Source organism: Pavona decussata, unplaced genomic scaffold (assembly GCF_977016875.1).
Source record: "Pavona decussata unplaced genomic scaffold, jaPavDecu1.1 SCAFFOLD_81, whole genome shotgun sequence".
Lineage (NCBI taxonomy): Eukaryota > Metazoa > Cnidaria > Anthozoa > Scleractinia > Agariciidae > Pavona > Pavona decussata.
This window is the reverse complement of record NW_028145499.1, coordinates 472,407-488,458: the sequence shown is the minus strand read 5'-3', so window position 1 is coordinate 488,458 and position 16,052 is coordinate 472,407. Positions and strand designations below refer to the sequence as shown.

The following is a 16,052-nucleotide window of genomic DNA, read 5'->3' as shown; positions in this document are numbered from 1 at the left end:
CATCAATAGCAAGCTGAAATCTTTGGATGCTTTTTGACAAGTCAGGCTGTCTGATTGCATCTTCCATGAGGACGAGAAATTCTCTTTGAGCTTCCTTTGCGCCTCCAAATTCACCAAGGATTGATGATCTGACGTTGACTTGTGCTCCAAGAATGCAATAAACGAATGCTTCAATTGATTGATTGAGTCTTGCCATTCCTGCTTGAGAAAGTCCATTGAGAGGTCCGTTTGACATGAAAAATTCAAACTGTTTGTCAGCTCCTTGATCGTTTGTGATGAAATCAATTCTGTTTCCTTTTGCGTCAGTTCCGCCTTCATCGGAGAATCTTTGACTTGATGGGTTTTGAAGGGTTGCTGGAGGATAAGTCCAATGCTTTTGTGCAAAGTCTCCTTCTCCTGGATAAAATATGTTCACATATCCAAGTCCAAAATTTTGACCAAAGGTGAATCTGAAATCTGCGTTTGGCGAGATTTGAAATTCTGCACAGATTCTCTTGTATGAAGGAATGTCGAATTTGTTTTCAGTTTGACTGAATGTGGGATCACCTGGGAGAGCAGATTCACTTTGAATTCCTCCCATTTCGAAGAGAATCCTTCTTGTTGTGAAATAAATGTGGAAAAGAAGAAAGGATTTGATTTGAGGTGGGAGTGAATTGACGAGATGTCTTGAGATTCCGGAAGCTGTTGTTGCGCACCAAAAGGCAAAGTTGAGTTGTTGCGGCCAATGGTCCATGTTTGGTTGATTCAGCCATTTTCTTGATTCTTTTCCTGTTTTGTGAGAGATCTTTGTTTTCGTGAATATTTCTCTGAATTTTGTTGTGAAGCTTTCATTTGGTTTGACAAAAATTTTGATTGGTTGGTTGAGGATTTCCCCAAAAGATTCGGGGATTTTGTCTGAAAATAGAACAGCTGGAACTGGATTTGAAGGATTTGAATTGAGAATTAGCTCGATTGGAAAGCCTCCAAATCCAAGAGCTTTCTTCATTTCAACAGACCAATCTTTGGGATTGGGTGAAACAATTTGCCAATGTTGACCGGGAACAATAACCAAATTTATTTGAGCTGTTGCGTGTGTTTTGTCGGTCATATCCACTTGTGCAACGAATTTGCTGAGGTCAGCGTTGGGAAATTTGGCTTTGAAGTTTCGCCATGCTTTTTCTTCTGTTTGTTCGGAAAGTCTTTTTGCTTCTTTTGGGTGGGAATCTATCCATTTTAACAAGTTTTCCATTTTTTATGTTTTGAAAATAAAATGGTTGTTTTATCTTTCTTATTAAATTCAAATGATGAAACAATTTGGCTTGATGAGCCAATCGAAAATTTTGAGTTCATCCGTATGATCAGTTGCTCTTTGTATAATTCTTGGCACAATTTAAAAAAGAGAGGAGAAATCACCATGATTGATGATAAAGACGTTCATTCTGTCAATAGAATCTATCCTGGATTTTACGATATTCAATTAATTGGAAAAGAAATAAAGACTATTCTTGAAAAAGAAAACATAAAAGTAATTTTTCGTGGTGAAAAGGGTTTAATTGTGATTAAAAATCCTGGCAAAAAAGTTATTTTTGATCGTGAACTGTCTTTTCTTCTTGGCCTCAGTCAGAACAACCAACGGCACACTCTGAAAAAAGGAGATACCATCATCAATCGTTTGGTTTCATTCAATAACTTCCTCATCAGCTGCGATCTCGTGGATAAAAACAATAATTTTTTCAATGGAAAACCTTCAATTGTTTTGGCGTGTTTTGACATGATAGGAGAAGCTTACGAAAGAGAATTGTACTATTCAAAAATTATTCCGTTTCGAAAAATAGCAGGTGGAAAAAAAGTTATCAATTCTTTGCGGATCACAGTGACAGAAGAAAATGGTGAGGTCATCGATTTTAATGGGCTTCCGTTGAGATTTGAATTTGAAATTATTTTAAGATCTTTTAATAAAATATGAGTGAACAAAATATTATTCCAGGCCCCACGGAGTGGGACCGGGGCGTAGCCCCAAGTGCGCCACAACTTTATCCTTCTCTCGAAGCGACGTTGCGCAATTCAGATTGAAAAAGATTTGTGATTGTCAAAAACAACTCGAGGATGAAATTTCTCATTACAAACGAGTCAGCAAAAAGTACAAGAGAGCAAAATCAGTCGCTTCGAAAATAACATCCGTTTCAGTTTTTTTGACAACCTTGTTTGCATCAAGCAGTGTTGGAACTTCATTGAGTGGAATCGGGATTGCTGTCGGAGTTCCTTTGAGTTTGACTGCATTAATTACGACACTCGTTTCATCGGCTTCAATGGCCGTAAGTCAAAATTGCGAGAATTAAGTGCGAAAACATGAAAAGACTATTTCTCTCGCTGAATCGTCGCATTTGTCAGTGAGTCGTTTGATTTCGAAAGCTTTGAAGGATGGATTCATTTCTGATGGTGAGTTTGACTCGATTTTGCGAGAGATTGAAAAATATTTTTCGATGAAAGAGCGTCTTCGAAATAAACAAAGGAAGGATTTAACAGTCAAAAGCCAACCGACGAAGGCAGTTGATGTTGATGCCTTGAAAGAGGAGATTAAAAAAAAATATCAAAAAAAACTCGGATCCCTTCTCGACGTAGCGAGTTAAGAGTTGAATTTGAGAAGAGATCGGGTGGTTTTTCGTTGTTTATTTCAAGAGATAAAACAATTCTGTGAAATAATTTCACTTTCTCGGAAATTATTATGCAACAGAGGCTTTCCCGTTTAGAACTTCCTGTTTGTCAAAATCAAGGTGGTTGCCATGGACATTGGACTTTGGTGCTATTTTCGAAAATGACCTTAACTGTCACATGACTTTTTTCAGCCAATAATAAATCATACACGTGTATGATATAAATCATACACGTAAGTGATTCTTGCCAAGCTAAAAAAGTATGGACAACAGTCAGATGCTTCAAGACGTTTATCAGAGCTTTGCCAATCTTGGTGAGAAATATCCGAGAAATCGAATCTGTAAAAATGCAAGATCAAGCAAAATGTCATGAAGCAATCCATTCCAAAGAAAGAAGAAAGAAAAAAGAAGCTTTACCAAGTTCATGGGCATGAAATATTTGGGGATGTCTTGAAGGCTTCATTGATGAAACGGCAAACAACGGAGAAGAACTTTTGATAAAACTACCCGAAGCGACTGCACGAACTCTTTGAGGAATATTCAAGACTTTGTTGTGCAGTTCCAATCCGTTTTATGTCAAGCATGAAGAAGATGCAACCTTTTGGGAAATGGCGTTTCCCGACATCAAACAAGAATATTTAATAAGATTAGTGGTATTTGCATTTTGGGAAACGGCGTTTCCCGACAAGCATATTAATTATGTTAGCGAAATTTGCATTTTGGGAAACGGCGTTTCCTGACAAGCATATTAATAAGATAAGTGAAATTTACATTTTGGGAAACGCTGTTTCCCAACACATATTTTTGTAATGACCGAGCAGCAATGACAAATAAACAGCAGCCATAAATGTTGACAATAAAACATTGTACCATTTTTATTGAGCAAAGCTGAACAAACTGTCAATCTAAACTCGCTTTGTGTAGGAGCTTAAAAAAGCTTTTGGATTTCCTTCCAAAGGTAAAAAATTGAGAAAGTTTGTTTTTGAATCTTCAAATGAAAGGCTTGAGTTCAACACAAGAAAGGAAGCCTTGTAGAAACTGAAAATATCGGCTAATAGAGTTGCTGATGCTATTAAAAATGGGGGAATAGTTATAGAGGGAGTTAAGTATGATTTCAAAAGAGAATGAATGATTTTTACAGAATTTCTGTGAAAATATTTCGGCTTGCCGAGGGAAAGTCCCTTTGATTTTTTTTCTCATTAATAACCGGAAGTTTAAGCCGAGGGAAAGTCCCTTTGATTTTTTCTCATTAACCGGCCTCCGCGTAAGCAGATGAAAAGTCCCTTTTATTTTTTTTTTTTGGAATTTTTTTTTTTGAATTTTGCATTTACCAGAATTTTTTACGCAAAATCAAGGGAGACTTGATTTGGACCACTTTTTTTGAAAAAAGTGGTCGGATTTTTGATTTTTTTGGATTTTTTTATGCTGATTTTTTTAGTGTAAGAAAGTATTTTGATTTTGGGTGGGATTGTGATTTTTTTTATGCTTAACTGAGGGTAGTTTGAGAATGTCCCAAGTATCTCTTTATCTATCTACTACGACAAATAGAAAACTTCGTCAATTATCCGGGAGATTACAGACATAAATCTGGAGACCAGAAGATACCGCTCAAAATCTGGAGATTACAGACATAAATCTGGAGATCGGGAGATAAGGTTCAAAATCTGGAGACTCCCGGATTATCCCGGAGAGTTGACAGCCCTGCCTTTTTGAAATAAATGTGATGCGGTATATTTCCAGCCTGGTGAATGAATGAGAATGATGAATTATTCTAGAAAGTGACACAGGCATACTCGGAAATAAGAAATCCGAGTGCTCCTATCAGGAGTCGAACCTAAGACCTTTCGATTAGTAGTTCGGATGCTGCACTACTGAGCTACTGGAGACTCGTGGGAGCTAAGGCCATTAAACTAGGTTCACGGGAAAAACATCAGGGCCGTACGTAGGATTTTTTGTCTGGGGGGGGCAAACTCCGCACACCCATCCACAGGTGTCTCCTGTATATAGACAGGGTTTCTAGTTGGACGTTTTTGTTTTTACCCCTACACAGAAAGTTATCGCGTCTAAGATCTTTAAAAAAATCAAAACGCACTGATACTTTTTGGCTTAAATTTTCATGATTTATTATAGCATAAACACCTTGTTTAGCACGAAACTGCCTCCAAGGTCTCTGCTACATAATGATGATTTATATACCATAGTGTGAACAGCAGATCGTCCAAATCCGCTACAAAGACTTGGGAGTAGAACAGGCCTTTAAAAACCAGTTAACGCTCAATTTAACTCTGAAAAAACCTACTCGTGTCAGCTGAATTTAAAAAGAGTAAAACATGCCCGAGGGAGTCAAGTAGGCTTGTCACCCTTTGCTTACACAATTCTAAACCACAGACAGCCCAAATTACAAAAATCATTGTTGACCATTATTTTCACGAGAAAACTTGTACTGGCCTTTGCCTCGAAAGATTTTCCAAAATAATTATTTGGAATTCGCATTGAAGAGAGATTTTTCGGTCAGTTAGTCGATTTTCTTGTGATTTTGGACCAATATAGCTACAATAAATAGCTCAGCAAACTCAAACACTGTGTAAGAAAAAAAAATTCAGTTTTGCTGGCGGGGGCAGCTGCCCCCTCTGCCCCCGCGCTATGTACAGCCCTGAACATCCTGCATACTGCTAGGATTTGAATGTCGAACGTGTCGTATATGAAATAAATGTGATGGTATTTTTCCAGCCCGGTGAATGAATGAGAATGATAAATTATTCTAGAAAGTGACACAGGCATACTCGGAAAAAAGAAATCCGAGAAGCACTCGGATTTCTTTTTTGCGAGTGTGCCTGTGTCACTTTCTAGAACAATTCATCATTCTCAAAACGTATCTTGTCGAACATAATCCTAAAAAGTTAGATACGCCACGAAGGGGACCTATTTGCGTATTCACCTGCCATGGGCAAATCGGTAAATACAATTAATACAAATTACAAAAACTCGCTTTGCGGCCAGGAACTAGCCCTTTTTCAGATATATATTACTATTCCCTTTCTTCTGCTTTAGGAAATCATTAGCAATGGACCCTCCCAGGCATTTGACTTTTGGAGCTAAAACTAGATAGGATTTCTAGTTTGTTGCACAGTCACTCGAAATAAATGGGAAAAGTAAATGTGTTGCGTGTATATACACCGACTCAAAGTATTGCATACAAAGAACTCTCCTTCGAAATTGGCTTGTGCTTACAAATAAAAAAGTTACAAAAAATCAAAAGGAAAACATTGTATGCTAGTAAGGAAGAAAATGAAGAAATGAGCAAGAGCAAGACAAAAATATCCACGCAGATGTATTTGCGGCACGTGATCACTTGGATGTAAAGATTGCGTGACATCGATCTGCCTCTGTTTTTCAGTTCAATTAGTTCCTTCACATTCTTGCCTCTTTTCATTAGAAATATTCAATACAAAACTCAGTAGATACCCAGAGGATGCTTTATATGCAAGACATGGATCCAGGTCCTACAAAAATATTGGACAACCCAGAAAGAGGTGACGCTTAGAAAATGCCGTAGTGATGAAAAGGCCGGTGGCTAAGCACGGCAGCAAGACACGGGAAAATTAGCGAAGAACATCAAAATTATTTGCCTTCAAACACCCATTTGGAAGGTAAGCTGTAACCAAAGTATTATCTCAGGTTAACTGGGTAGTTTTAATGGGAAATGGCAAGGTTTTACAATGATTTGCTCAGAAAGCGAGCTAAGGATAGTAGAATTGTTTACATTTCCTGGTTAAACAAGATCTCCTCAAAAGGTCAAATTGGGTCAACTTGCATGGGGCCGCTCGCCTCATAAATAACTTTTGCCAAGAAAAAATTATATCACGTTCACAAACAGCTCTTTTACTTGCTAGAATTGAATTTTGAAAGAATTCTACATAATACCGAGTATGTTTTGAGATATTTGAAAACGATATGGAATTTTTGATTTTCAAAGTCTACAAATTTCGGTTCTCTTCGCTTGCTCTCCAGGAATTCGAAATTACAATTGTAAGTCTAAACTATCATCAAAGCAGCTTAGCAATACCTCCTGATTAACATTATAAACTAAGAAAAACCATAATTTGCTATGCGCCTTCACGCGAGTTCGATTATCTGATCATGAAATTTGACCTCATTCCTGTGATTTGTCGGCTTCACCGGTTGTCGACGGTTTTTCGTAATTTTCTCAAAAATGCAAAAACTCTAGAACCTAAAACTTATATCACGATTCTTAGCATACCATAGGTTATCTCTGGACGAAATATCAAGGGGTCCATTTTTCCGACCTTGTGCCGCCCCTCACGCGGTGGTTAGGAAAACTTGCTCTTAAGTGTTTAGTGTTATCGAGGTGCCTCCATTCAGACCCTCAAGCAAGAGCCGTGAAAGGATCTCTTGTCGGGCCGTGGTATTTGCTTCTCCTTGAGATGCCTAGATGTCGTCATCCAGAGGATGAATCGTTTCGCGGGTTTTTGTCGTAAACAGGACGCGAAAAGAAGGAACTCATTTGCTGCGCTATGAGAAATTCCGAAGTTTTAAAGATAAGTTTTGACCTTCGGAACACATAACCCCTCATCTCCTTAACTACCGCTTCCGGATATTTGTGGTCTTGAAAATCAATACATAAATACCCACCACCAACACCCCTCCCTCCGTTCCGACCGCCTCCTTCTCAGTTCAAATGGAGACTGAGCACAAGTTTTAAGGTTTCCATTTAATCAAGAATTGGAGACCATCACAAGAATTAGTCAGTTTAAAACCGATGCTCGAAATTACTAAGATCGTTGTTCAAAAGATGCTTCAAAATCTTGTATGATTCTAAACTAAACAAAAGTTCATTTTATTTTCACTGTTCCTTGGCTACTGAGCTGGTCATGACTTGTTAAACGAGATACATTTTCTCATTCAAGACCAATACAACCAAATATACCCACAAGCTTAAGACAACTATAACCCCCATCCCCTTCCAAGAGAATAATTAATCAATTTTTTGCCCTAAATTCTCCCATGACAAAAGAACAAACAAAAGCCAATGAAATAACAAATGACACCGGATAAATTGGGGTCCACATATATTATATGGAACAAATTTAACCATTAATTAACGGCTAAATTTGGTTTGTATATAGTATAAATATAATTACAGTTACTCAGTTAATAGGCCTTATCACGGTTTTCGACGCCATTTTGACGAGTAGGCAAACACGCTTGAAATAACAGTGTTTGTATGGAAATCCGATGTCAAATAATTTTCATAAAACATCGCTTCTGAAAAGTTCATGAATTGGAAACTTTTGGCACTAGGAAAAGGACTTAAAGAAAAAAAATTGGAGGGATGTGGCGAACTTTTTATCAGTAGCACTTCACAGCTGGTTCGCTATACAGACAAATGTATGGAAATTTCAAAACACGACTGGACGCTTTCTGGCACAGCTACATCCCCCCTAATTTTTTCCTTAAAATCCTTTTCCTAGTGCCAAAAATTTCCAATTCATGAATTTTTCGGAAGCGATGTTTTACTAAAATTATTTTACATCGGATTTCCATACAAACACTGTTATTTCAAGCGTGATTGCCTACTCGTCAAAATGGCGTCGAAAACCGTGATAAGGCCTATTGTATACTGAATAAGCTTTCGGCTAAAATTTTTTATATATGTAGAATGCATTTATTGCAAAATTTTCACTTATATATATACACCCATTCAACCACCGGAAGCTTAATCGATTTGAAGGTTTCGCGCATGGTTAATTTTATTCACGAAGTACATTTACTGCAGTAAATTGTATGTCTATATTTCCCAAAGTCATTCGGACAGATATTTAGAGATTGTAAAACAAGATTTGAGTGTTTTAAAGGCGGTACAATGATTCGTTTTCGCACGCAAGGCTCTCAAACCCGTAAGTAATCTTATTTCTACACGGTAAAAATTCATCAGGTCTGAAAAACTACAGAAGTAAAAGACTGTTAATATCTAAGGCTAAAATACATCATATAAATACTATGCTAATTACAATGTTAAAATTTACTTATACTAATAAAAACCTGTTTTCCATGAATGCCGTGCCTTAGTTTTTCCTGTAGTGTTTGTTTAAAAGTGTTTTGAAATAACTCAGAGATTCTACTTCACTGGCCTTAAGTTTTGAGGAGGACTATTCCATAGGACAGCACCACTGTAGTTAAAACTATTTCGAAGGTAGTTACGTGTGCGTGGGAGTGGAATGGCTAGTTTATTTTCAGAAGCTCGGAAAGTATAAGGAGTAGTCCTGGATCGACTTGTAAATTTGGACCCTAGGCATTCTGGGGCAAGGTTTTTAAGAGACTTAAAAACCATTATGGCTTTTTGTATGTCACACTGTGTGCTGAGATTTTCCCAGTTTAATCTTTTAAACAGTTGAGGATCATCAGTGTCATAATTTGAGAAAGTTAGGGCCCGTGCTGCGCGATTTTGGAGCTTTTGAAGTTTGTCAGCTAATTTTATGCCACAGTTTCCCCAGACAACGTTGTAATAATCAAAATAGGGTTGAACTAGAGCCTTGTAAATGAGATGCAACGTTGATGAGGGAGCAAATTGTCTAACCCGTTTGACTGCTGCAATGCCAAAGGCCACCTTTTTAGCCAGCTTAACGATATGGTTCCCCCAGGTAAGGTTTGAATCAATAAGTATCCCCAGGAATTTAGAGGTTACAACTTGGTTTATGGGGGTACCATTGAAGGTTAAAATAGGAGTGGCAGTTAGAGTGCTTGGCTTTTGTCTGGACCCGATAAGAAAACACGCTCGGTCTTGGTTATGTTCAGTGTAAGTTTGTCTGCAATTTAGCGCCTCAAATGACGATTTTAATCGTTGTTTGCATTTTTCTTTGAAATAAAAGGACTGCTTTCACCGAAAAAACTATACCGAGTGATTTTAGTTATATCCTAACATTAAAATTTGAAAGAAATCAAGCTTCCACCCTTGCCGCAATATGTTTGATTTTTACGGACAGGCATGTAAAATAACCTGACTACTCTTCGTAACACAATCTCCGTACAGTGCGGATAAATTTCTCCTTATTTTCTTTGTTTTTCAGTTTACAAGAGCTGCTCTGAACTCTACAAAGTTTGTAAACGAACCAGCGGTGTTTACACGATCAACCCCGACAATGGCAGTGCGTTTGATGTGTACTGTGACCAAACAACAGCCGGTGGGGGATGGGCTTTGTTTCAAAAGAGATTGAACGGCTTGGTTGATTTCTACCGCGGTTGGGACAACTACACACAAGGCTTTGGAAATCTCAATGGGGAATTTTGGCTTGGATTGGACAAGATTCATCGCTTGACAAAAGAAGGAAGCAAGCTTCGAGTGGATCTTGAAGACTGGAGCGGAAATACAGCATATGCTGAGTACAGTTCCTTTGGTGTTGGTGATGAGGGAAGCAAATACAAGCTGACTAGTCTTGGTTCATACACTGGTAGGTATACAACATTAATTGGATAATCAGATAGGAGGCTATATTCAATCAGCGTTGTTTTGAAGTTTTGTTTAAAATATGTATATTATTGAGAACGTTCATTAATTCAAAATTTTCGCTTTGTTTGAAGGATAAATTCAAACTCTTAACAGATAAAAGAACTAAAGATAGCAATGTTCTGTACACAAAAAGTGATCATAGACCACAGACCACAGACAATATTCTTGATACCTGTCTTTTGTTTTTTTTTTTTGCAATTAACATTAACTGTCTGTTATTCACTTTATTTTGGGGTTAAAGTAATAAAAGGCTGCTTATTTGATAGATTGATTATTACTTATTTTCTTATTTTGAAAAAAAAAAAAAAAAAAAAAGACTGCTTGTAGTAACGTTATTCGGAATAGGAATTAGGATATGAAATATCATCTTTTGAACTGCGGATGAAAGACGTTTAGCAGTCTGAAAAAATTCAGGCTTGAACGGGATTCGAATCCAGTGATGAGCTCTGCGATGTAAGTGCAACTATTATAAAGCTACCTAGGCGTGAATGAGGCCGAGGAGCTGGTCTTTTTATGACGTAACATTTGTGAAAAAATTAGTGGGAGAGAAATAAATAAATGTAAAATGTATGAAAAATCTGGTTTTTGGAATCGCTGATGAAAGATTTAAAGACCACTAATATGTTACGACATTTTATTACGCCATACGCTTCTTCTCTTTTTTGTTTGCCTAGGAACTGCTGGTAACTCGCTTTCTTATCATCGTGGCACAGCGTTCAGCACCAAAGATCGAGACAACGACAGATATGTTGGGAATTGTGCCACGCGATACAAGGGAGCCTGGTGGTACAACTACTGTCACCACTCCAACCTGAACGGCCGCTATCTTAAGGGCAAACACTCTTCGGTCGGTGACGGTGTGAACTGGAAGCACTGGAAGGGTAATTACTACTCCGCCAAACGAGCTGAGATGAAAATCAAGCCAGTTAATGTTTAAAACTAAGCGTGCTTTCAGTTTTTGTGTTTGTATTGTTGTAGGCAGGTAAACACAGCATTACTTCGTTAGTCTCTGAGTGATCTGCAGTTTTCTTCTTTTGTTTTCATATACTGTATACATGGAAGGGTTATTTATAAATAGGCTGAAATCTCAAATCAAGCCAGTTTTGTGAACGTAACGCTCTGCTGATGTGGGATGTTAATGGCTTTCCTGAACAACTGTAACAGTTACAAGAAGACGTTAATAAAAGGTTTTGGTGTTTTATTTCCCATGCTTGTCATTCAATCCTGCTTCCCAGCCCTTAAACCGTGTAAATTGCGAATACCAGATCTCCCAACCTCAAAACACCGAAAATCTGGAGACAAAGGTAGAAAATTCTGGAGATTGATCGACTAGCAGACAAAAACAAGTAAAAACAGGTGCTAATCAAAAGAAAGTGCAATTTCCGCCATTTCTTCCGAGACGTTGACAGAGAAAAGCAAATGTCATAACGAGTATGATATCTACGGGCAGTCAAACGTCTTGCTTCTCGTTGACGTATTTCCAGGCCTGGGATTACTGTCTTATTAACACTTTTAATTTGTTTCTCGTGGTTTGAATTTGATGGCTTATCAACAACATGTTCAACAACAAGAATGAAGAGTTTTGTGACTTGATTGCGCGCTTCAGGCTGAGAGCCAAGTGGTGACTGAAAAATCAATCAGAACAACACACTGCCAAACCTATCTCAACAAGGTTTTCCCTTTCAGTTATGTCCATTAATTTATTATAATATATAATATATAATTAGATATAATTTATTATAATATTGGTTCATTTCTTCGGACCTTGGTAGATGCGATAAAAATGGACTTGTCATTTGTCAGTGAACCCAACAAGAAAATGTAAGCAAAATACTTACAATCTGTAAAATGTTGTCTCCTGTGATCTCAGTTAATTTTAAGGACATGATAGGGTAAAATAATACAGATTGACCTGTCCAGATGCTTTAAAAAAAATTTAAATGACAGGAAATTTTAGGAAAATGAATTTTCCCCCTGAATTTACGAAATGATTTTCAAGGTTTTACGAAAATGCTAGTTGACTTATTTCAGTAGTTTTATCGAAATCTTTGCCCTTCAGAGAAGAGAAGGAATTAGTTTTCCAGTGTTGAGTCAGTTACGAAAGTCTGAGCTAAAAGAAAATTTCATCGAATTTTCATGTATAACTTTATCTTATTATTATTATTATAATTATAATTATTATTATTATTATTATTATTATTATTATTATTATTATTATCATTATTGCTATTATTATTACTCGAGCCGTGAGGCACCGAGTTAAAGGGGCATTGTTACCTATTTTTAGTGTCACTTTGAGTTGCCAAAAAATATATTTATATCCAAGTAAACGTTAAAATAATGGTTCAGTTTTGTTAATTATAACCTGACTAGTCCACAGGAACTAGTATCATTCATCTTCGGCTGCGGATTGCTTGGATAGAAATGGGTTGCAACTTGAAAAAATTGGCCAATTTTTTCAAGTTCATTCTGAGTATTTTGGAAAAATGGCCAAAACCTGATTATTAGCTTATTCATCCTCGGAGAAATCATTTCATATTCCCTCCAGGTGCTCTGAGAGTAATTATATGTTAGAAAAATAGTCAAATATTTGAGCAGTTTTGACCAACATACAGAAAAATCTACATGACAGTGCTCATGTAAGTTCTCGGTCGCGATCTTTTTAATAGGGCCGTGAGGCATCGAGTTAAGTTCTCGGTCGCGTTTTTTTATTATTGTTATTATTATAATTATTATTATTATTATCATTATCATTATCATTATCATTATCATTATCATTATCATTATCATTATCATTATCATTATCATTATCATTATCATTATTACTATTATTATTATTATTATTATCATTATCATTATCATTATCATTATCATTATCATTATCATTATCATTATCATTATCATTATCATTATCATTATCATTATCATTATCATTATTATTATTATTATTATTATTATTATTATTTCAATTTTTTTTGGAGTGGGGGGGGGGGGGTGGGGTGGGCGATTATCCAAGAGATAATGCATAAGACTTTGTATATGACCAAATGACGTGTCACACACAAAATGGCGGATGCAAGACAAATGACTATAAATAAGACTTTGGCATTCATAAAGAGAAGTATCTCGGAAATTCTTATTTACTTTAAATCATTTCTGTCCAAACCTGTAAATATCCGGACTTGAACAGTAATGAGGAAAAACGCTTGGAAAAGTTTGCGTTTTAAGGTTACTTCAAATCTTCGCAGGTGCCTTCCCGAAAAAAATTCGTACGCCGCTGTTTTTTGGTAAACCACCACAATCTATATATCGATAAAAAGGTATTAAATGCAAAATTCGATAAAATTATAAGCTTGTTTGGGAAAACAGCAAACAGTAAAATTTCCGAACGCCATTCCGTCAACCGTGATCTATGATAAAATGTAGCTGCACAGTGTTAATCACAAAACATCAATCTTTCGAATTGTGTGAGAGGACATAAACCGTTGTCCTCTTTTGTCAAACAAGATCTAATCGATGAAGCCCAAAAAAGCAGTAATTACATTATTGAGGAAGAAATTCCTGCTCCATGTGGTTCTGAATCAGTTAATGAGGATATCGGTTCAAAGGCTGGAGAAGAATGTGCTACCCTTCACCAAATGTTTGAAGAAAAATCTGTTATTGCAGTATCACACCGGCAGCATTCTCAAAGGAATCTACACGCACAATTATGCGAGAAAACGTAACAAATATTCTCATGGGATTCCCATTTTGTACTGGCACGTACCCAATAGTTTGCGTAAAAAAATAATTTTACAAAATTCAGCAATTTGTGGACAAAATATTTCAATCTTTGGTGTTTCATCAACACAATCAGTTTCCTTAATTGACTGATGAGGTTCTTTGTTCTAACTACCGCCCGGCTTTGTAATAATACATATATGTTATTTACCGGGCGGGAGGTCCGTATGGGAAAAAACTGTGCCCGAGGTCTTGAGTACGGACCGACCTAGACCGGTAAATAAGTTAATTATTTTTTTCAGTTTGTTTTCTTTTTTTTCGCTGGGACGTTTGTAAGAGTGTAAGTTTAAGGCTGGAGGAGGAAAGTGGTAACAAAATCCTATGAAACAAATGTAAATAGGGCATCAATTTAAGTGACATGTTTATAGGAAGTTTAATTTTATTTTCACTCGCAAGTCATCATGTAAAAAAAGAAAAAAAAAACATTAAAGAGTCATTGAAATGACAATCATCTGTCAAACGTCAAAAGTGGATGAATGTTGACACGCTGCAAATGATGACACGCATGTCCAAAAGGTCTAAAAATATCGATCGAATGATAAAAATTATGAATGAAGACTCAAACACGGCGAAGTTTACTTTTCTTAACGGTTCGATACATGTTTAAAACGTCCCTGGATTTGTGAAAACTAACTTTCGAAAAGCAAGTTCAAGTTAATCTGAGTCTGAGTCATCTGAGATGATAATGTGGCGTTTTCGCGGCTTTGACCGAGCCGAGCTTTCACTACTGCTGCAAGGCGCTGTATTGAAAGAGAAATTGAACGTGCAGCCTTCAAATTTACTGATGTTCGAACCAGCAAAAAAACCAGTGAAGGGATCCTCGCCTGAAGAAGCTTGCTTGTCTTCTCTCGGCTTGAATGGGTGCTGCGAGGCTTCGACTGCTTGATTAAGCGGTGCATCGTTTGAAGAGACGGGAGATTTCTTTCCGCTGCTTAGTAGCATCTTGCGCTGGTGTTCGTCGGAAGCAGTTTTGTAGGAATCTAAGCTTTTTAAATTATGTCCACTCCGCTGAGCTACATAATTAACAGGAATTTCAGCATCCATCAGCCTTGAAATGCAGGTTTTTCTCACAGAATGGTTGGTTACATTTTCAGGCAGTCCTGCATTCTTCGCAGCCTTCGTCAAAAATTCTCCGATCTTGTTTTTTCCGAGAGGAGCTCGACTGTACCACACCGGATCTGCAGGCTTTCTTTTGTGGTTTATTGCCAGGATGAAAGGCGCCTCGGGTCTCTTCATTTCTTCAGGACGATGGCTGGAGAACTTAGATACAAATGAACTAGCGCTGAATACTTCTCTGGAGGGATGCAAGTGTGCCTGGCTCGTACACTCGGCCATCTTTTTTACGGACGTCCATGAAAAATCTGCACAGCAGAATGTTGAGCTCGTTAGGAGGAATGTTTTCCAGGGTTCTTGTCTCTCCAACTGAGGAACAGTATCTTCGCCAAATGTTCAGATCGTAAGTTGTCTTCTTTTTGGTGTTATCAGGGCGAAGTGAGTGAATAAAATAATGAATTTTTCTAAATTGCCTGTCTTGTTCAACTTCTTCATATTTTAATGCCGTCGTTTCGTTGGGGGTTTCTTCTTCTGGGTAGTAAAATTCACTTTCGCTGTGTACACTCTCGTCTAAATCCATTTTCTTCAGAATTTATATTTTCGTTACATATTTCCACGGGAAGTTGTTTACGCGTAACTGTTGCCTTTGTTTGTAAACTTTCGCAATAATTTCAATTTGCCGCGAATAGCGCGGATAAAAATCCGGACCGTGGTCCGTATCGTAAAAAGCTGGACCGGTTACGAGCGCGCGATTAGCCAATCAGATTGGAGGATTTGAGATTCTGGCCCGCGGAGATGCTTCAGAAAAAAAAAAATAATGTATCGAGAATTGAAATGTAGATCAGTCTGAGGAATTGAAAACTTCGCCATTTAAAGCCAAACCACTCCAGTTCTTTCTCAAACTTTACGGTTCCAAGTTAGAGCTTCCACGAGGTTGAAAACTTGAACAAAGAGAAACAATGTTTCGATAGGCGATGGATAGGAACGGTAGCTGAGGAAAACAGAAATCGAAAGTATCTTTTGTTTCAGATTAGATCTGTGATTTCTCCTGCGTTATA

At 37.3% G+C, this 16,052-nt stretch overlaps 1 protein-coding gene across 2 annotated transcripts in view; it reads left to right on the top strand.

Annotated features, from left to right (window-relative positions):
- Window positions 1–16,052, top strand: part of LOC146476074 (microfibril-associated glycoprotein 4-like) — a 140,902-nt gene that overhangs the window by 62,653 nt on the left and 62,197 nt on the right. For both annotated transcript variants that reach the window (XM_085115011.1, XM_085115010.1), the window contains exon 8: window positions 9,722–10,102. In XM_085115011.1, the coding sequence (XP_084971137.1) occupies window positions 9,722–10,102 (381 nt within the window). The remainder of the gene's footprint in view (window positions 1–9,721; window positions 10,103–16,052) is intronic.